At 48.0% G+C, this 18,674-nt stretch overlaps 1 protein-coding gene across 2 annotated transcripts in view; it reads right to left on the reverse strand.

Annotated features, from left to right (window-relative positions):
• The window catches only part of LPCAT4 (lysophosphatidylcholine acyltransferase 4), a 31,400-nt gene extending 17,427 nt beyond the window's left edge, over positions 1-13,973 (reverse strand). The window contains exon 1 of one of the 2 annotated variants that reach the window (XM_083471162.1): positions 13,642-13,973. In XM_083471162.1, coding sequence (XP_083327288.1) covers positions 13,642-13,758 — 117 coding nt within the window. In that variant the 5' untranslated portion in view covers positions 13,759-13,973. The remainder of the gene's footprint in view (positions 1-13,641) is intronic. The other variant, XM_083471163.1, reaches the window with a different exon arrangement.
• Positions 13,974-18,674: the final 4,701 nt, after the last annotated feature.

Consider the following 18,674-nt stretch of genomic DNA (forward strand, 5'->3'; position numbering starts at 1 on the left):
TTGCAGGGAATTGTTGCTGGGGGAGGGGGGATGTTTAAACTCAGTTCTCCACCTGAAAGCCAAAGTGGTACAGTTCGCTCTATAACCTTGAGACTATGCCTCAGAACTTTCCAAACTTTTTGTGTTGGTGACACACTTTTTAGACAGGCATCATTTCGCAATACAGTGGTACCTTGGGTTAAGTACTTAATTCGTTCCAGAGCTCTGTTCTTAACCTGAAACTGTTCTTAACCTGAAGCACCACTTTAGCTAATGGGGCCTCCTGCTGCTGCCGTACCGCCAGAGCACAATTTCTGTTCTTATCCTGAAGCAAAGTTCTTAACCCGAAGCACTATTTCTGGGTTAGCGGAGTCTGTAACCTGAAGCGTCTGTAACCTGAAGCGTTTGTAACCCGAGGTACCACTGTATAGCCATTCAGTTTTATTAGCAAACTGGAGGTTAAACTAACCCCTTTCCAACTCTGGGAAGAGCACAGGGAGCTTTCACACGACACACCTGCACACTGCAGCCGACACACTAACATGTTGTGACACACAGTTTGGAAAGCTCTGCTTTACCACCTGATTCTGCCAGGATGAAGGGTGGGAAAGCACCGAATCAGCGAAGGCTGGTCCATTAAGGGCGAAACTGGGCACTGATACACTGCAGGACTCGTTTTCATTTAGTAACACTATGTATGTTGCTCAGTGAACTGCCGTTTTGGGATTAATAGCATGCACTATTAAGTATAAATCAGAAGTGAAAACATGAAAGGGGCCCCCAGCTGCAGCCTGTGAGTCAGAGGTGGGTCTAGGTCTGGAACAGTTGAGCAAAGCCAGTGTAGTGCAGTGGTTAGAGTGGTGGACTAGGACTTGGGAGACCCGGATTCAAATCTCCACTCAGCCATGAAGCTCACTGGGTTACTTCTGTTCACCCTAACCTACCTCATAGGGTCATTGTGGGAATTAAATGAGGAGGGGGAAGGACCATGTATGCCATAGAATCATAGAATCACAGAGCTGGAAGAGACCACAAGGGCCATCGAGTCCAACCCCCTGCCAAGCAGGAAACACCATCAGAGCACTCCTGACATATGGTTGTCAAGCCTCTGCTTAAAGACCTCCAAAGTAGGAGACTCCACCACACTCCTTGGCAGCAAATTCCACTGTCGAACAGCTCTTACTGTCAGGAAGTTCTTCCTAATGTTTAGGTGGAATCTTCTTTCTTGTAGTTTGGATCCATTGCTCCGTGTCCGCTTCTCTGGAGCAGCAGAAAACAACCTTTCTCCCTCCTCTATGTGACATCCTTTTATATATTTGAACATGGCTATCATATCACCCCTTAACCTCCTCTTCTCCAGGCTAAGCATGCCCAGCTCCCTTAGCCGTTCCTCATAAGGCATCATTTCCAGGCCTTTGACCATTTTGGTTGCCCTCCTCTGGACACATTCCACTTTGAGCTCCTTGAAGAAAAAGGTGGGGTAGAAATGCAATAGAACCATAGAATCACCGAGTTGGAAGGGACGCTGAAGGTCATCTAGCTCAACCCCTTGCAATGCAACAGGGGGCTCAAACTCACGATCCTGAGATTAAAATTCTAATGCTCTACTGACTGAGCTATTCCAGCAATAAATATATTAACTCATCTTGACCCTTGGTCATACTGGTTATGGAGTTGGGAGTACATAACCTTTTGAGTGGGGGGAGCAAGTTGGCAAGGACTACTTTATTCAATTCTCTTTTAAAAAATCAACAGTTGCAAAGATTACAGTAACCTCTTTATAAGGTAAACGTGAAGGACCCTGGACGGTTAAGTCCAGTCAAAGGCGACTATGGATTTGAGGTGCTCATCTCGCTTTCAGGCCGGGGGAGCCAGCATTTGTCCACAGACAGCTTTCTGGGTCATGTGGCCAGCATGCTTCTGGCGCAATGGGACACTGTGATGGAAACCAGAGCGCATGGAAACGCCGTTTACCTTCCCGCCACAGCGGTACCTATTTATCTACTTGCACTGGCGTTACTTTGAACTGCTAGGTTGACAGAATCTGAGGCAGAGCAATGGGAGCTCACTCTGTCAAGGGTATTAGAACCGCTGACCTTCTGATCGGCAAGCCCAAGAGGCTCTGTGGTTTAGACCACAGCGCCACCCGCGTCCCTTTTAACCTCCTTATAACGGAACCTTGGGGAGGGTTTGGAACGGAACATGAAATAGTTTCCCTATGGAGTCTATATTATTTTAGAATTGCCTTTTCCTTTCGCTATGACTATAATCAGCGAGAGGGTGGGGAAACCCCAAAATTAAAAGAAAGAAATAAAGGAGCAGCCTTAATTTGTGAGTCTGCAAATTAAAATGTCCCATCCGTTAACTAGCATAGGCTGGCCAGCCCACCATTAAAAGAATCAGGCTAATATTGTGCGATCACACCGGCGGCTGTTCTCACAAACCAGCCGCAGGAGGAAGCAACCGTGCTTTGTGTCCCAGTGGCCGTTGCTCTGGAATTCCTGGCTTGCAGAGAAGCTGGTCCCACTCTGGACTCCCCTCTCGGGCCTCTCTGGACATAAATACCCCCCAAAGAACTTGCGCTGCACTGACCGCTAGTAACCTTTCCCCTGGGAAGTGCCTGCATTGTTTACGGGAAGGAGGGAAGGAGCCTGCGAGGGCTGAAGGATGGGAAGGGGAAATGAGGGGAAGCTTGGAGGGGGCAACGGGAAGGCATGCGGGAGAAGCAGGCATGGAATGGTACCAGGGCTGCAGGATAGCAGTAAATCTGGCAGGAGACAGGTGTGTTTGTGTGTAAGAGGAGGAGCTCGGTAAAATATACAGCTTGTGTTCAATGGAAGAGCAATCTTTGGAAAGGAGCAGGTGGCAAAAAAGCATTCAGCAAGGCAGAAGCAGCACGGGCGGAGGATAAATAAAGCCGTGCTTTTCCAAATGTCAGACAACACGCAGAAATCGTTATTTAATAAAAGGAGAGGAAAGCTTAACCACCCCCCAAAAAGGGTTTTACTTTTAGAGTATGAAAAAGAAAGAATCTGCCATTCTCAGTGGAGCCGTGTTTCTGTATGCGTCCTGAGTGAGGCCCCCTGAATGGGTAGAGATGAGCCCAGGGCAGTGAGGCATACAGGGTTGCAGCAGGCAGACTCTTCCATGAATGGGCTTTTCTGAGGCCCCTGCTACATTGGGTTTGACCAAGTGACCTAGTCACACCCAGTGCAGATACAGACAAAAAGAAAAGGAATAAATTGTTAAGAGATACAGTGGGCAGCCTCCTTTGTGGAAGAGGTCACAAGAGTGTTAAATTACCGATAATCCCTGACTGCTTTTGATTAAAGGGGGTGCATTGTTTAGTTGTTTTTGTTTTAACTATTTACTTGTGTTTTAACTTTGTATTTTTACCCTGTGAACCGCCCTGAGATCTTGTGGTGAAGGGCAGCATTTAAATCTAATAAATTATTGTTATTTTATTATTATTATTATTATTATTATTATTATTATTATTATTATTATTATTATTATTTCAATGGGCCTACTCTAAGAGAAGACTCCCTGGAAAAAACCCTGATGTTGGGGAAGATGGAGGGCACAAGGAGAAGGGGACGACAGAGGGCGAGATGGTTGGACGGTGTTCTCGAAGCTACCAGCATGAGTTTGACCAAACTGCGGGAGGCAGTGGAAGACAGGAGTGCCTGGCGTGCTCTGGTCCATGGGGTCATGAAGAGTCGGACACGACTAAACGACTAAACAACAACAACAACAGCAACTGGCTAAGCCTGGACCCAAGCCCAAGGTATACGATACAAACTGTCCACAAGAGCTCAATCCCTAAATCAGGACAGGAGTGAGGAACTTTTTTCATCCTGAGGGCCACATGGCAGTGGTGGGTGGAGCCAAGGGCCAAAGGGGCAGGACCAGGGGTACGTGGCGCAATGAACGTGACTCTTAACCTGTGTACCAGGGATGAGAAACGTGGCACCCTGCAGACATTGTTGGACTACATCTCCTATCATCCCAGACCCGTGGTTATGCTGGCTAGAGGCTGATGGGAGTTGGGAGTCCAGCAACCTCGAGAGCAGGATTTCCCAAACTTGGGTCTTGCTGGACTACAACTCCTATCGTCCCTAAGTATAGCAGGGCCAGTAGTCAGGGATGATGGGAATTGTAGTCCAAAAAAACAGCTGGAGACTCAAGTTTGGGAAATACTGATCTAAAGGCTCACAGCTTCTCTATCTTCGCTTTGTGCAACGGCTGACATTCCAGGCAAACAAATGTCTTTCCTCTCTCTTCTAAACAAACCCGTCCCTATCCTCCCATCCAGAAAAGCAAGAAGAGTTACTTAAAGTTCAAGGACACTTTTCAGTCAGGCCAAAGCACTTGGGGAGGATGTGGAGGAGGACCAGTGGGGGGAGGGCATGGTCTGGGAGCATCCTGAGGGCCTGATAATTACTGTATTTTTCGCTCTATAAGACGCACCAGACCACAAGACGCACCTAGTTTTTGGAGGAGGAAAACAAGAAAAAAAAATATTCTGACTCTCAGAAGCCAGAACAGCAAGAGGGATCGCTGCGCAGTGAAAGTAGCAATCCCTCTTGCTGTTCTGGCTTCTGGGATAGCTGCACAGCCTGCATTCGCTCCATAAGACACACACACATTTCCCTTTACTTTTTAGGAGGGGAAAAAGTGAGTCTTATAGAGCAAAAAATATGGTAAGTCTCGAGGGCAGCATTCAGTCTCTGAGCCTGAGGACCCCCACCCTAAATGCTTGCTATGGAACCCCTGAACACTGCAAAGGATTCTAAAGCAGTGGTCCCCAAACTTGCCCCCTCACACCCCATCTAAAAATTGTGGAGCGTCTGTGCAGACCACTGAACTATTTCTTCTTCTTTTTTTTGCCTGTTGTAGCAAATCATAACATGCTGTGCTAGATGCTATATGATTTTCAATTACAGTGGTACCTCGGGTTACATACGCTTCAGGTTAAATACGCTTCAGGTTACAGACTCCGCTAACCCAGAAATAGTACCTTGGGTTAAGAACTTTGCTTCAGGATGAGAACAGAAATGGTGCTCCGGCGGCGCAGCGGGAGGCCCCATTAGCTAAAGTGGTGCTTCAGGTTAAGAACTGTTTCAGGTTAAGAACAGACCTCCGGAACAAATTAAGTACTTAACCCGAGGTACCTCTATATGTTTTTTATTGTCTTTTATATATTGCATTTTATTGAATTCCACAGAATTCGGATTTCCATGCAACAAAATAAATAAAAGAAGCAATCAAAAATCAGTATGGATATTAAATGCAATGGGTGTGCTCTCTCTCCTGCCTTCAGCCACGAATCCACAGACACTCCTCAGACCACCTGAAGGAAGCTTGCGGAACGCGGTTTGGAAGCGCCTGTTCCAATGTGCACCGCTCTTTCATAGTCCCATATATGGACAGAAAAGCATCAGGAATGACCTTGCTTTGAGCTCGATTTCTAAACTGGAGGTCTCCAAACCGCTTGAAATCGTTGACATGCGCAGCTTCTTCCCGGTGGTAAGTAAGGTCTCATTTCATGCCTTCCGGCACTGCACAGATCCCAAAGAAGGGTTTTTTTTAAAAAAAGGCAGCAGTAAACTGTGAATGTGGGTAAGGACAATGACTCAGGGATCTCGTTTCTGTTTGGATTGCAGGGAGGTCAAGAAGGGGAGAGAGAATAGGATGTGAGTCAAGCAGGTTTAAGCTACTACATTCCTTTGTTTTGAAGTGGTTTTCTTCCCGCTCCACCCCACATGTGCAAGGCAGGAATGGGAAACAAGAAGAGAACTGGGCATTTTCTCTCTCCTTCATAATGCTAGAATGAGCATTCAGCTTTGCCTTCCATGGCTGGCCTGCTGAACTTCCAGCATCTACTGAAAACTTTTTAAGAAATCCCATTCATTCATTCATTATTAGTTGCTTGTAACCCGAAGGCAACTAAGAAGATAAAGTGAAAAAAGAAAAAAGACATACAGTACTGTACATAATATCTTAGGAGGGAAAGTGTGTGTGGGGGGGGGGGGGGAAAATAATATAACACATTAATGTTTCATATAACGTAACATCAATTTAGGACGGGGGTGGCGCTGTCGTCTTGTACACCGGAACATACGGTATGTATTATATGATCATAGTATCCAAAATTTGTGTTACTTTACAAGTGTCATTGTGTTCCTGCCAATGATTTCAGCTCTTTACAGTGGCCTCTCAAACAAATTAAAAAGTTAGTCCAGTCTTTTAAGAATACTTGGTCTTCCTGGTTTCTGATCTTTTCCCCCACCCCACTCAATTCAGGAGCTCCCCAGACCCTCCAGAATGGCTTTTCAGGGCTGCAGGAATAATAGACTTAGAATTGCAGAGTTGGAAGGGACCCCAAGGATCAGCTAGTCATCTAGTCCTGCGATGCAGGAATCTCAGCTAAAGCATCCATGACAAACGACCATACAACCCCTGCTTAAAAGCCTAAATGAAGGAGAGTCCACAACCTCCCAATGGAGACAGTTCCACTGCCGGACAGCTCTTACTGTCAGAAAGATGTACAGTAAAAGAAATATTCCTCCCTTAACTTCCGTAACTAACCATCCACACCATTTAAGGCGCATTTATAGCACATCAGCAGTCACAGCTGCTCTCAAGCAATCCTGGGAACTATAGTATGCACCCACAAAGCTGCACTGCCCAGTGCCCCCTAACAAACTACAGTTCCTAGGGTTCATTCGTGGGAAGCCATGTGCTTTAAATACACAGTGTGGGTGTGAGCACACTCTCCAGGCTTGAGATCTAAATGTGGCAGGAACTGATCACATAGGGCTTTCTTATCATGGGCTTGATACTGGGGACTCACAAATCATTGCACCTTCCGGCACTGGGAGATATTTCCTGCCCGGGCAGAACTTGCATGCTCCCATTTTTTTAAAAAAATGTCCTTCAACCAGAATCCTGCAATTTGCTCAGTTCTCAAATTGTGAATATTTACTCTCCATAAGCAAACAAGGATGTTTCCTTTACGTCTTCTGAACACATAAAACAAGTAGCTCTCCCCTTGATTCTGGGCCCTTTGTCTCGAAACAGACAAAAGCTACAGGGAGTTTTTTTTTATGGTTTAGCTACTCTGGATTGCGGTTTGCATAGCAGGAGTGTGACTCAGTATGGGAGAAATGAAAGCGGAAGTCTGCTCCCTGTCAGTGCACCTTCTCCTTGCAATTGCACCTGCATATTTAACTGTCAACAGGCTTTAGGGATTAGATTAACCAATCAATATGCATCTTTTAAAAAATAAAAAATAAGAATATATATGGATTACCGCTGGAAAACGTGATTTAAACCGGCTTCTCCCTCATTTAGTGATTTGAATCATAATCTAAATCGCCGATTTAATTCAGTCCCCGCCCTGTTACCCTTCAGTGCTGAACAGCATCTACAGGAAGGCCTGACAGGCTGAGGATTTAGAACGAAACAGGACCTTCCAGGTCACACAATAAATGGCTCCCTGGCAGATCGGCATCCCAGCAGCTGTTCATTTTGGAAATTAAATCAAAACTCCCAGGATGAAGCAGGCGAGAAGTGAAGGCCAGAAGGAGAGAGTGGCTGGATCAGGCTGAAGATCCAGTCCAGCGCCCTCTTCCAACAGTGAGGTGGATCCACATCTTATCATATTTAGTGTCGACCTGCTGAAATTAAATGAAGCTTTCTTTCAACCACTGGTGTATCTAACTCAGTACTGTCTACACTGGCTGGTAGCAGCTGCCCAGGATTTTAGACAGGGCTCTCCCCCAGCCAGGGATGCTACGGACCAAACCTGGGAACGCAGTAATACAAAGCAGATTCTCTGCCACCGAGCTATGGTCCTCGCCACGCCATGGTACTGCACCTATAGTTGGAGAGGGCAGCTGATTTCAATGGGTCTACTCTGAACACAACTAAATCTGGATCCAACCCAGTGACTCCCAGTCAGGACATGGAAGGCAATGGTTCCCTTCCTGTTTTTTTGTCTCCCCTGGAAGAAGAAGAAGAAGAGTTTGGATTTGATATCCCGCTTTATCACTACCCGGAGGAGTCTCAAAGCAGCTAACATTCTCCTTTCCCTTCCTCCCCCACAACAAGCACTCTGTGAGGTGAGTGGGGCTGAGAGACTTCCTCCCCTTTTGAGACAGATCCAGAACAGCAGGGAGTTCCACAAAAACAATTCAGGTGTTGTGCAAGGTGTCTGTCCCAATTCCGCTGCCCATTAACTTTATTGGGTGATGCTTAGTTCTAGTATTTTGAAAGAGGAAGGGGAAAACCATAGGACCGCGCGACCTGCATGAGTCTGCTGTCTGGCGCTAGCTGCTGATGGGCAATGCCCAGGCTTCTCCTGCTCTCACTTCCTTAAGGTTCTTTAATCCAGACATGGACCAGATTGCTCTTCAGGCTGAGGCCTCTTGCAAAGAGAGCAGCCTGCCCCAAACCTGGTGCCCTCCAGGTATTGATCGACTGCAGCTCCCACCATCCCTGCTCACTGGCCACGTTAGCTGGGGCTGATGGGAGTTGGGAACCCCACAACATCCGGAAGGTGCTAGCTGGGGAAGGCTGAGCTAGAGGAAGGCCCTCTGAAAACCAGGCCACTCTATCTCTCTTAGAAATCTTAACGTTGCCACTTCCCTTCCCCTGAGTCATTTTTTTGTAATGCAAAAGTCCCAATGCTTTACCCTTTCTGTATGGAATGATGTGCTTGCTCTCTGTCTCTGTCTCTGTTTCTGTCCATCTCTCCCCCCCCCCCCAGCTTTGATAATTTCTGTCCCCCTGTTCCAAATGTAGCTGGCCTGTATAAACGCATTACAATACCGACTGTTTTATTTTCAGATCTTTCTCTAATAATCCCCGAGCAGGGATTTTGCCCTTTTCACTGTTGCGTTCATTGCCTGATCTCCATGACCTCAAGATCACTTTCCTAGAGAGTTGCTCAGACCCCACCAATGCGCAATTATGAAGTTGGGAAGGTGGTTTCCTGCCCCATATGCACTAATGGGGGTCTGAGCCGGTTGAGATTAGCCATGAAAGACAGTGTGCATTCCTTATGCACCTGCCATTTCAGTTATACAGTGGTACTTCAGGTTACATACGCTTCAGGTTACAGACTCTGCTAACCCAGAAATAGTGCTTCAGGTTAAGAACTTTGCTTCAGGATGAGAACAGAAATTGTGCTCCGGTGGTGTGGCGACAGCAGGAGGCCCCGTTAGCTAATGTGGTGCTTCAGGTTAAGAACAGTTTCAGGTTAAGAATGGACCTCCAGAACGAATTAAGTACTTAACCCGAGGTACCACTGTATTTTCATTGCAGGGGGAAGAGAGTGAATTTTGGACTCTATATTCCATCAGATTCCATCTCAAAATTTCCACTTTTTCCATGAAGCTTTTCTCACAACCTCCTAATCCTCATACCCAATTGTAATTTAAGCCAAATAACTGAGATCTGAAATAATGGCACATTGTCCCTCCATTTCCTGTCCCTTCTGCTGTTTTCTGTCTGCCGCACCTCAGATCAGTCTTCCCCAACTTGCCCCCACTCAAAATGTTTGGGACTACAATTCCCATCAGACTCTGAACAGCATGTCTAATGGTCAAGGTTGGTGGGTGTTGCAGTCCAAAAACAGTAGTTTTCAGCATTTTGAAGCCAAAGACCCCAATTTAACCCAAACATGCATTTGGGAACCAAATTCTCCTTTTTTGCTGCTCGCCTTAGATCAGGCCTTGAGTTGACCTCAGTACTGGGTCCCAACCAGCGTTAGAAATTCAAATATATAAACTAGGTGCCAAATGGCTCCTTAAACCAGGATTACGGTCGCCAACGTGGACTGCCTAGTTGCCATTTTTCTGCCAAACGCCTCAAAGGTCATATTTTTCAATATGACTTTTTGGTCCCTGAAAGTCATTCTGATGGTGCAGATAAAATATAACGGATAGATTTCAACAGGATGCGTTGCTAGTGTGCGGAAACAGCCAAGACCCAAGGATCTCCAGGCATGCACCTCCAGATGGTGGAGACGTCAGAAGACATCCTGGCACCTGGACCATCCCTCATTTGGTCTCAAGTGGCCGATAGCCAAGGTTCAAAATGCGCCTGTCGAATTTCAAACGCTGGTCCCAACACGACAGCTGAAGACCAAAACATCTGGCTAGAGATGGCTGTTCTGCATTGCTGGCCTTAGGGCAGGGATCAGCCTTCCTACCTCTTTGTAAACACATAGAAGATAGGTGCAGGAAACATGATTACACTGAGTCAAGGCATTGGTCCATCAAACTCCACACAGCCTACACTGACTGGCAGTGGCTCTTCAGTTTCAGACGGGGAGTCCCCCTCCCCACCCCCATCTAACCTGAAGATGCCAAAGGTTGACCCTGTTGCCTTCTGCATGTAACCATATTCTCTGCCACTGGGCTACCAGCTCTTCCTACGGCATGGGTAGGCAAAATAAGGCCCGTGGGCCGGATCTGGCCCAATCGCCTTCTATATCCTGCTCATAGACTGTCCGAGAATCAGCGTGTTTTTACATGAGTAGAATGTGTTCTTTTATTTGAAATGCATCTCTGGGTTATTTGTGGGGAATAGGAATTCATTTATTATTATTTTTTCAAAATATAGTCCGGTCCCCCTCAAGGTCTGAGGGACAGTGGACCAGCCCCCTGCTGAAAAGGTTTGCTGACCCCTGTCCTACAGCAAGGCTCTCTTTTCCTTCTGCACCCCCAGCCCTTAAGCTGGGTGGGGGAACCTCTTTTCAACTTGAAGGACCCATGCCACTGGGCAGGCAGGCGGGAACAGGAGCAAAAGTGGGTGGGGGTGACAAGTGTAAATATTACTGCCCTTCCTTAGGCAGATTTCTACAAACATACCCTTTTCGAAGCTACCAGCATGAGTTGGACCAAACTGCAGGAGGCAGTGGAAGACAGGAGTGCCTGGCATGCTGTGGTCCATGGGGTCACGAAGAGCTGGACACAACTAAACAACAACAAACCCTTCTCTTATCTCCCATCCAGACAACCAATTGGCCTTAACAGAGATCAAGGACTTGTTCTGCCCTGACATAAACCCTCAGGGTGTGAAGCTGGGGCCACAGATCTCTCAAGGGCCACATCCGACTCACAGGGGCCTCAGGTTCCCCTCCCCTGGGATAGCTCCGTCAGTAGAGCATGAGGCTCTGAACCTCAGGGCCGCGGGTTTGATCCCCATGTCATGCATAAGACTCCTGGATTGCAGGGGGTTGGACTAAATAACTCTTGGGGGCCCCTTCCAACTCAATTCTAAGCTACAGTGAAAGAAATGGAAGTGTGTGTGTTTGTTTATGTATGTTTGATGGTTTATATATAGATGTGTGTGTGTGTGTGTGTGTGTGTGTGTGTGTGTGTGTTTATACATATAATTTGGGAATCGTGTCTCTGCACTCTCAGCGCTATGGGAACTGAAAAATTCAGTTTAAATCTGTCCAGCTGACAAGCACAAATGGGAATATTTAGCACCAGGCGGCAGGCGGGTAGTGGGGGGAGGAGAGAAGGAGGAGGACTCAGCAATAGAATAATAAGAGTTATTGCAGGGCAGGATGGCAGGGGGGGAGCTTGCATAGTGGGGAGTGGGCATACGACAGACTGTGGGGAGGGGAGAAGGGGCAGGGGGATTTCATGCCAAGGCTGAGAAGAAGAATAAAGGCCAGGAAGGCTGGATGTGGGGAAGAGGGGCACCTGCCCTCGCCCTCCAAACAGTCCCTGTTGTTGCCAAGGAGAGTCTTAACAACTGCGAGAGCTAATACAGAGTCACGGAAGCAGAACTAGGAAGACAGCAAACGGCAAGGGCTGCTTGTGGTGGGGGTGGAAGAAGAGATTGGTTGCTGCTGCCTTCGCTCTGTGGTATTGCTTTTTTTGGGCCACACTGCCGGTGTAATCCAACCACCGGGCTTCATTCTTTCTCTCTCTCTCTCCCCCCCCCCCCGCGCGCTATGGGGCTGCACCAAGATCCAAGCCCGGTGCAGCAACCCCTGGAAAGACGCACGGCACTCCTGCTTCAATAGGCCTCTCAGTCATTCTCCACTGCCTCCCTTTTCTCCTCCGCACCCCCCCTTTCAACAATGCCGCATGGCTAAAGCAAAAAAAGGGGGAAGCAGCAGAGAGTCATCACTTTGACTTTAGTTCTTCCCCATCTCCTTTCTCCAAAGGCCAAGAGGGAACCCCCCCCCACCAAAAGTGACCCTCATAAGGACGCATCGTGCACTTGCTCTATATAGAAATCCTCTATTCTACCACTTTTTGTCCCCAGTGGTTTGGGGGCGGGTCTTTTCTGCATGTGTAAAACTTGCCCTGCTTGTTTGGGGAGAGGGGGCAGACCCTACAGCAACCTTGTCGCTCGCTAAGGACTGCATAATCACCCACAATGCACTGCAGCGGCCCCCACAAAGCCCTTGCCCTTTCCTGACCCTATAAAGCACTCCCGAATCTGCTGCTGCCTCTCTGTAACAAACGGCGCCTGTCCAACAGCTTAGAGGCTCTGCAGAGATCCTGCTGGAGAGGAATTCCCTAGGATCTTCTGGACCCCCTCGGCACTTCTTCTGGACCTATTCCAGTCCCATAAACCCGATATGGCTCTCTTATACGGGACTCCCCTTCCATGCTGTCTCGCCCTGCTAAAACTCCAGTCCCTCGAGGAATCCCATCCATCATCATGACAGGCCTATAGTAGCCCCCTTAAAAAAAAACAAAAAACACTCCGGTAATCTATGGGTCCCAGTGTCACACACAGTTCAAAGTAAACTCTTGCTGGAACCCCCAGAACTGCAAAAATCTGGGAGGCAAACCTTGCACACACACGCCGGCACATCCACCCACCCAGAAATGCCTTGTCCTCTGCACAAAAACCCTTTTATACAACTGGTCATCACCTATAGTACCCCCCCTCATCATGCCTCCCCTCGCTCCACTAAGGACATCCCAACTCCAGAAGACCTATATAAGGTAACCCACAGCTTGGCAAAACTCTCTTCCATTTCTAAGGGCACACCATGGCAACAGAATCACCCCCCACCCCCCCAAAGATAAATCAAGCTCCATAAAATAAAATGCTAACTGGGGGTGGGGGAGGGAAGACTCTCTGCGAGACCCATCAAGAAATCGCACCAGCCCCCATATGCGCTGCAGTTCCTACAGGACAGCTCAGAGGCACGAACAGATCGCCCGCAGTCTTAAAACAACAACCCTGCCAAGACCACTAAAACTCCACCAAAACGCCCCCTCCAGGGGTCTCCTCAGATGGCCCACGGGCCTCCCCTCCAAGCGCCCTTCACTTCCAGGAGACCCACAGCCGTGCAAGGCCACTTCAGAGGAAGCCCCACATCTTCGACCCACGGAGCGCTGCGCCCACCCGTAGGGGAAAACACAAACACTACACACAGCAACCCGTTCCCCAACAGGGAACTGTTTTTTCCTAGACGACGCCACCCCCGGCACCCCACATTTCCAGACAGAACCGACCGATCGCCGCGGCCCCATATATTCTCCCCCCCCCCCGACGTCCAGCAACATCTCCCCGCTGTTCCTTTCCCCGGGCGCGCCCTTGCGCTCCGCCCGCCCCGTCGGAAAAACGCGTGTTGGGTGCGGGGAGCCTCCCTCGCTCGCCGCCGCCGCAGCTCACCTTGACTTTCTGCAGGCGGGTCAACTGCAGCTCGTGGACGAAGGGGTTGGGGGCGGCGGCGGCGGCGGCAGCCTCTTCCTCCTCCGGGGCTGCCCGGCTCGAGGCCCCCTCCTCCATGGCCGTACCCCCCTTCCAGGCTGCCCTTCTTCCAGCCTGGGAGCTGTCCCCGCGGCCGGAGCCCGGGGCCCTGGGCAGGGAGGAAAGGATGGGGGGAAAGGATGGAGGGATGGATGGATGGGACAGGCGGGCGGCTGGACGGACGCCCTGGCACCGGACCACGGGCAGGAGGGAGCCAGGATGCGAGGCGAGCGGGAAGGCGGGGCCACGGCGCGGTCGTCACGGCGACACCGCCGCTGGGGGACGGACTTTCGCTTTGGAGGGGCCGGATGGAGAAGGGAGGGAAGGAGGGAGAGAGAGGGCCCAGGCTCCAGCATCTCTCCATCGCTCCATCATCAGTCCCTCCCTCCCTCTCTCTCGCACCTGCATCTTCCCACTAGGAAGAAAAGATGGGTTTTAAGCAAGGGAGAAGCACCCGTCGATTGGCTACTTCTCAGAGACGTCTGAGCAGTGCAGCGGTGCTCACTTGTATAACATATTGGGGGGCGGCAAGGTAAGCCCCACCCCGCATAATCGACCACAAGACGCAGCACACGCACACTATTTGAATGGCGGTGCCCATCAACTTTGGGGCGGCCCCCTCAAATATTTTATTGGGGAGGAGGGAGGCGAAGGGACCTTGTCCCCTAAGAATTGGGCTCCTACGGAGCAGTGTGTCCCTGTAATCCCCACCCCCGCAACGATAAACCTCAGATTCTCCCCCCCCCCCACACACAGAGAAGACTAAAGTTGTAGCATTTTCAGAACCTCAAAAACGGAGGCAGAATGCACACGCGCTATTATGTATCTAGATCAAACTGATTTTATGTAACAAACCAATACAGATCCCCAGCCCCCAAATAGACCCATTCCTTTCCCCATGGAATAATATGTACAGCCAGTGCCGGGTTTATGTATAAGCTAAACAAGCTATAGCTTAGGGCCCCACTCTCTTTGGGCCCCCCAAAAAATTTAAAGGAAAAAGAAAACTACATATCTTGCTATGTGCAAATGGCTTTCGATACCTATTCGGTCCGTAAATTACCATACAGCATATATTCAACACACACAAAAAAGTGACAATTTGTGGTTGACAAAGGACAGCTGGGCATATATAAAGGGCCCCATTACCTTCATAGCTTAAGCCTTAGGTCCTCATGAAACCTAAATCCAGCCCTGTGTACAGCCACTATTTTTCCTCAGTTTGTGTGTATGTGAGAAAGTAGCCTTCTTTCCCCCACTTTAATGTCTTGCATTGCCCCCCCCCATGGAAAAATCATGCAGACCCCCCTGCACCTCCTCTCTCTGCCCCCCCCCCGCTCTTTTCGTTGCACGGCTATTTCCCTCCTACTTTCTTCTTTCTGCTTTGGGAGGTGTAATCCTTTGTTTATATTTGGGAGACATTGCGAGTTCTGTGTCACCGAAGCTCATTACTATGCCTCTTACAAGTAACGAGGCTGGTTTTTTAATTGCAGCTATCTGCTGATCCTCACCACAGCCTTGCAAGGTAGGAACGAGCAGAGGCACTTGTTGCTGGCACCAGGAAGGGCGGGGAAATGAGGTTAAAGTTGTTATGCACAGAGCAGCATCAACATGTATAATAGGGTTCTTCAGTCAATAAAAGACGCAAACAGCCTGCAGGCTGCAATTACATGAGGGTATAGGAAGAGACTGCTGGATCGGGTCAGTGGCTCTTCTAGCTGGGGCTGTTGGGAACTGGAATCGGGCAATGACTGTAGGGCTATAGGTTCCCCCCACCCCTGTGTTAATAATATCATTATTATTTGCAGAGCATGAGAGAGCAGGTCCCTGCCTGCAAGGGGCTTACAATCTAGGCAGTGACACAAGGAGCAAAATAACAGGAGGGAGATGGGGGAGAATGGGGGTGCTTCTGAACTGAGTGTGTGTGTTAATATTACAAACACATCATTTAAATATTGCAATTGTTTGCTGGCATCAGGTGTTTCCTTTTTTAAAATTTCCTTTTTTAAAAATTAATGGATCCTCCCCAGAAAGGGTAATGTGGGAGGGGGGTTGTAGTTTTGTTGCTATGTTGTCATATGGACTCCAGAGGGGGAGAGTGCAACACCCACCCCACACTAATCACCTGTGAGGAAGCACACTCTGTGACTGACTGTCGGTTGTCCCAAAAGTTTTACGAGTGCTGAACTATTCCTCCACCTTACCCAAAATTTCACTGATAGCCCCAATTATAAACCCTATTTTACAGGTGAGGTATCTCAGGCTGAGGCAGTTTGATGAGATTCAATGTTGGCTGTTAATAATAATAATAATCATGATGATGATAATAATGATAATAATTTATTATTAATACTATGGCTATCTGGCTGCGTTTCCCCAGCCACTCTGGGCGGCTTCTAACAAAATATTAAAATACTATAGTCTGTTAAACACTAAAAGCTTCCCTAAAAAGGGCTGCCTTCAGATGTCTTCTAAAAGTCTGGTAGTTGTTTTTCTCTTTGACATCTGGTGGGATGGCGTTCCACAGGGCAGGTGCCACTACTGAGAAGGCCCTCTGTCTGTTTCCCTGTAACTTGGCTTCTCGCAGCAAGGGAACCACCAGAAAGCCTTTGGCACTGGACCTCAGTGTCCAGGCAGAGCAATGGGGGTGGAGATGCTCCTTCAGGTATACTGGACCGATACTGTTTAAAATTACATAATGTAGATTTTTGTGTGTCTTGAATAAATCTGGGTTTTATTCTGAGCAGCTGTTTTAGGACTTGGTCCTGAGTGTAATGAAGGTGCTTGCTTGCCTTTCCTGCTGAAATAGCCTAGAGTAGCAAACAAGCAAACAATAACACAATTAAAATATCTGGAAATAACCCCACTACTTACGGAAGTAGACTGTATTCTATGCAGATTTTAGATAATATTAAAATATTCTGGAACCAGTCATTGCTGGAACCAGTCATCCTGCACTTTTAAATAGTTCCAGGAAGGCAACTTGCATTACAAGCTGCACCTGTTGGACTTGAGTCCTTTACACAGCTAAGAAATTTGAAGAAACCCTGATCTCTTTTGCCTTGAGGTGCTGTATGGGCAGCAGGAAGGTAAATGGTGTTCAGCACATGCTCATGCAAATCGTCACTCATGTGCCTTGGTTGAATGTCCCAGCGTTCAAACAGGTTTCTTGGAAAAGACCTAATGATCTTTGCTCTTGAATTACATCCTGCTTTTCGTTCACACCCTTCGTCTACCCTAAAAGTCTGGTGGTTTGTTCCTCATTCTACCTGCTTCTCTCCTTCCTGCATGTCTGATGATCTGAACCTTTTTATAGTTGCACAGAAGAGGGAATATTCAACAGCTGTAGCTTGCCATGCAAATTAAACCTGAATTTCCTTCTTCTACACAGGCCATCCCCTTTGTCACTGTAAGAAAGAGATAAAGAGATAAAACTGTAATATGAAAACTTCAGTAAGTTAAAAGTGATGTTGTGTAATTTTTCTATTACTATTTGTTGTTGTTGTTTAGTCATTTAGTCGTGTCCGCCTCTTCGTGACCCCATGGACCAGAGCACGCCAGGCACTCCTGTCTTCCACTGCCTCCTGCAGTTTGGTCAAACTCATGCTGGTAGCTTCGAGAACACTGTCCAACCATCTCGTCCTCTGTCATCCCCTTCTCCTTGTGCCCTCCATCTTTCCCAACATCAGGGTCTTTCCCAGGGAGTCTTCTCTTCTCATGAGGTGGCCAAAGTATTGGAGCCTCAGCTTCACGATCTGTCCATATTGTTAAAATTGGTTAACTGTAATGAATTGATGTTGCAATTACTGTGGTCCCCCCCTTTGTTATTGTTGAATTCTAAATAAAGTATTACTATTATTATTATTTAAAAAGACAAAGGTGCAGTGTATGCTTGTGTGTGCACTCATGCTCAGAAGAACTTCTCACACCTCCTTCCTTTCCCAACTGCTGTACAACAACCCTGTAGTGTAGGCAATTGAGTCTTCTCTCCGCTAGTTGCTGCTACTACCCACTTCTTCTTTTCACCCACAGCTAAGGTTGCCATATTTCAAATAGTGAAAACCCTGTAACAAAAGCTTTTGCAAAATCTCCCCCCCAAAAAAATTTTTTTGAAGTTTTAAACCAAATTGCCAAAAATAAATACTTCCAATATGGGTTTCCCGGACATTTTCCCCCTGCTTTTCTAAAATTCTGCCCAGGTGCCATTTTCGACAGACGAATCCCAGCCATATCCAGGAAATTACAGACATATAACAGCCCGACCCACAGCCCCAGAAGCACCCCCCCCCCCCGCAAAATGGAGATCTATGATTAATGGTTAAATCCTAAGATGCTGGACCTGTGATCCTCATGCCTACAGCCAATCCCTTGCAGTCTACACAGAGCATAATGCCAGGCTCTCCAGCCCTCTTCTTCTCCCTGTAAAGGGGGCAAATTATTGGCTTTAACATCCCTGGTGGCCCAGGGAAAGTGAAGGATCTGAAGCTGGTTTTCAATACCAAGACAGTCGTACTTTGGATCTCGAATGCCTTGTGACTTGAACGTTTTTGGCTCCCGAACGCCGCAAACTGGAAGTGAGTGTTCCGGTTTGTGAACATTTTTTGGAAACCGAACACCTGACATGGCTTCCGGTTGAGTTCAGGAAGCTCCTGCAGCCAATCGGAAGCCGCGCCTTGATTTTCGAACGTTTTCGGAAGTCGAACCGACTTCCGGAACGGATTCCTTCTGAAAACCAAGGTACGACTGTACACAGCCCGAGGGGGCGAGCTGTCTAGCAGCTTAAATGAAATGTCTCTGAGCATGCACAAAGTGAATTTCGGCCAGTATTAAGTGCCCACAGCCTTCTTTACTCACCCAGGGATTAGATTTTCGGGGCAAAGGGATGTGATTTCCAAAAAAATGACCCCAAATATTCTCTATCTCTCTCCTTTTGAAAATGTGGCTACTAGTCACAA

Source organism: Podarcis liolepis (assembly GCF_965112155.1).
Source record: "Podarcis liolepis genome assembly, chromosome: 13".
In the NCBI taxonomy this organism is placed as follows: Eukaryota; Metazoa; Chordata; class Lepidosauria; order Squamata; family Lacertidae; genus Podarcis; species Podarcis liolepis.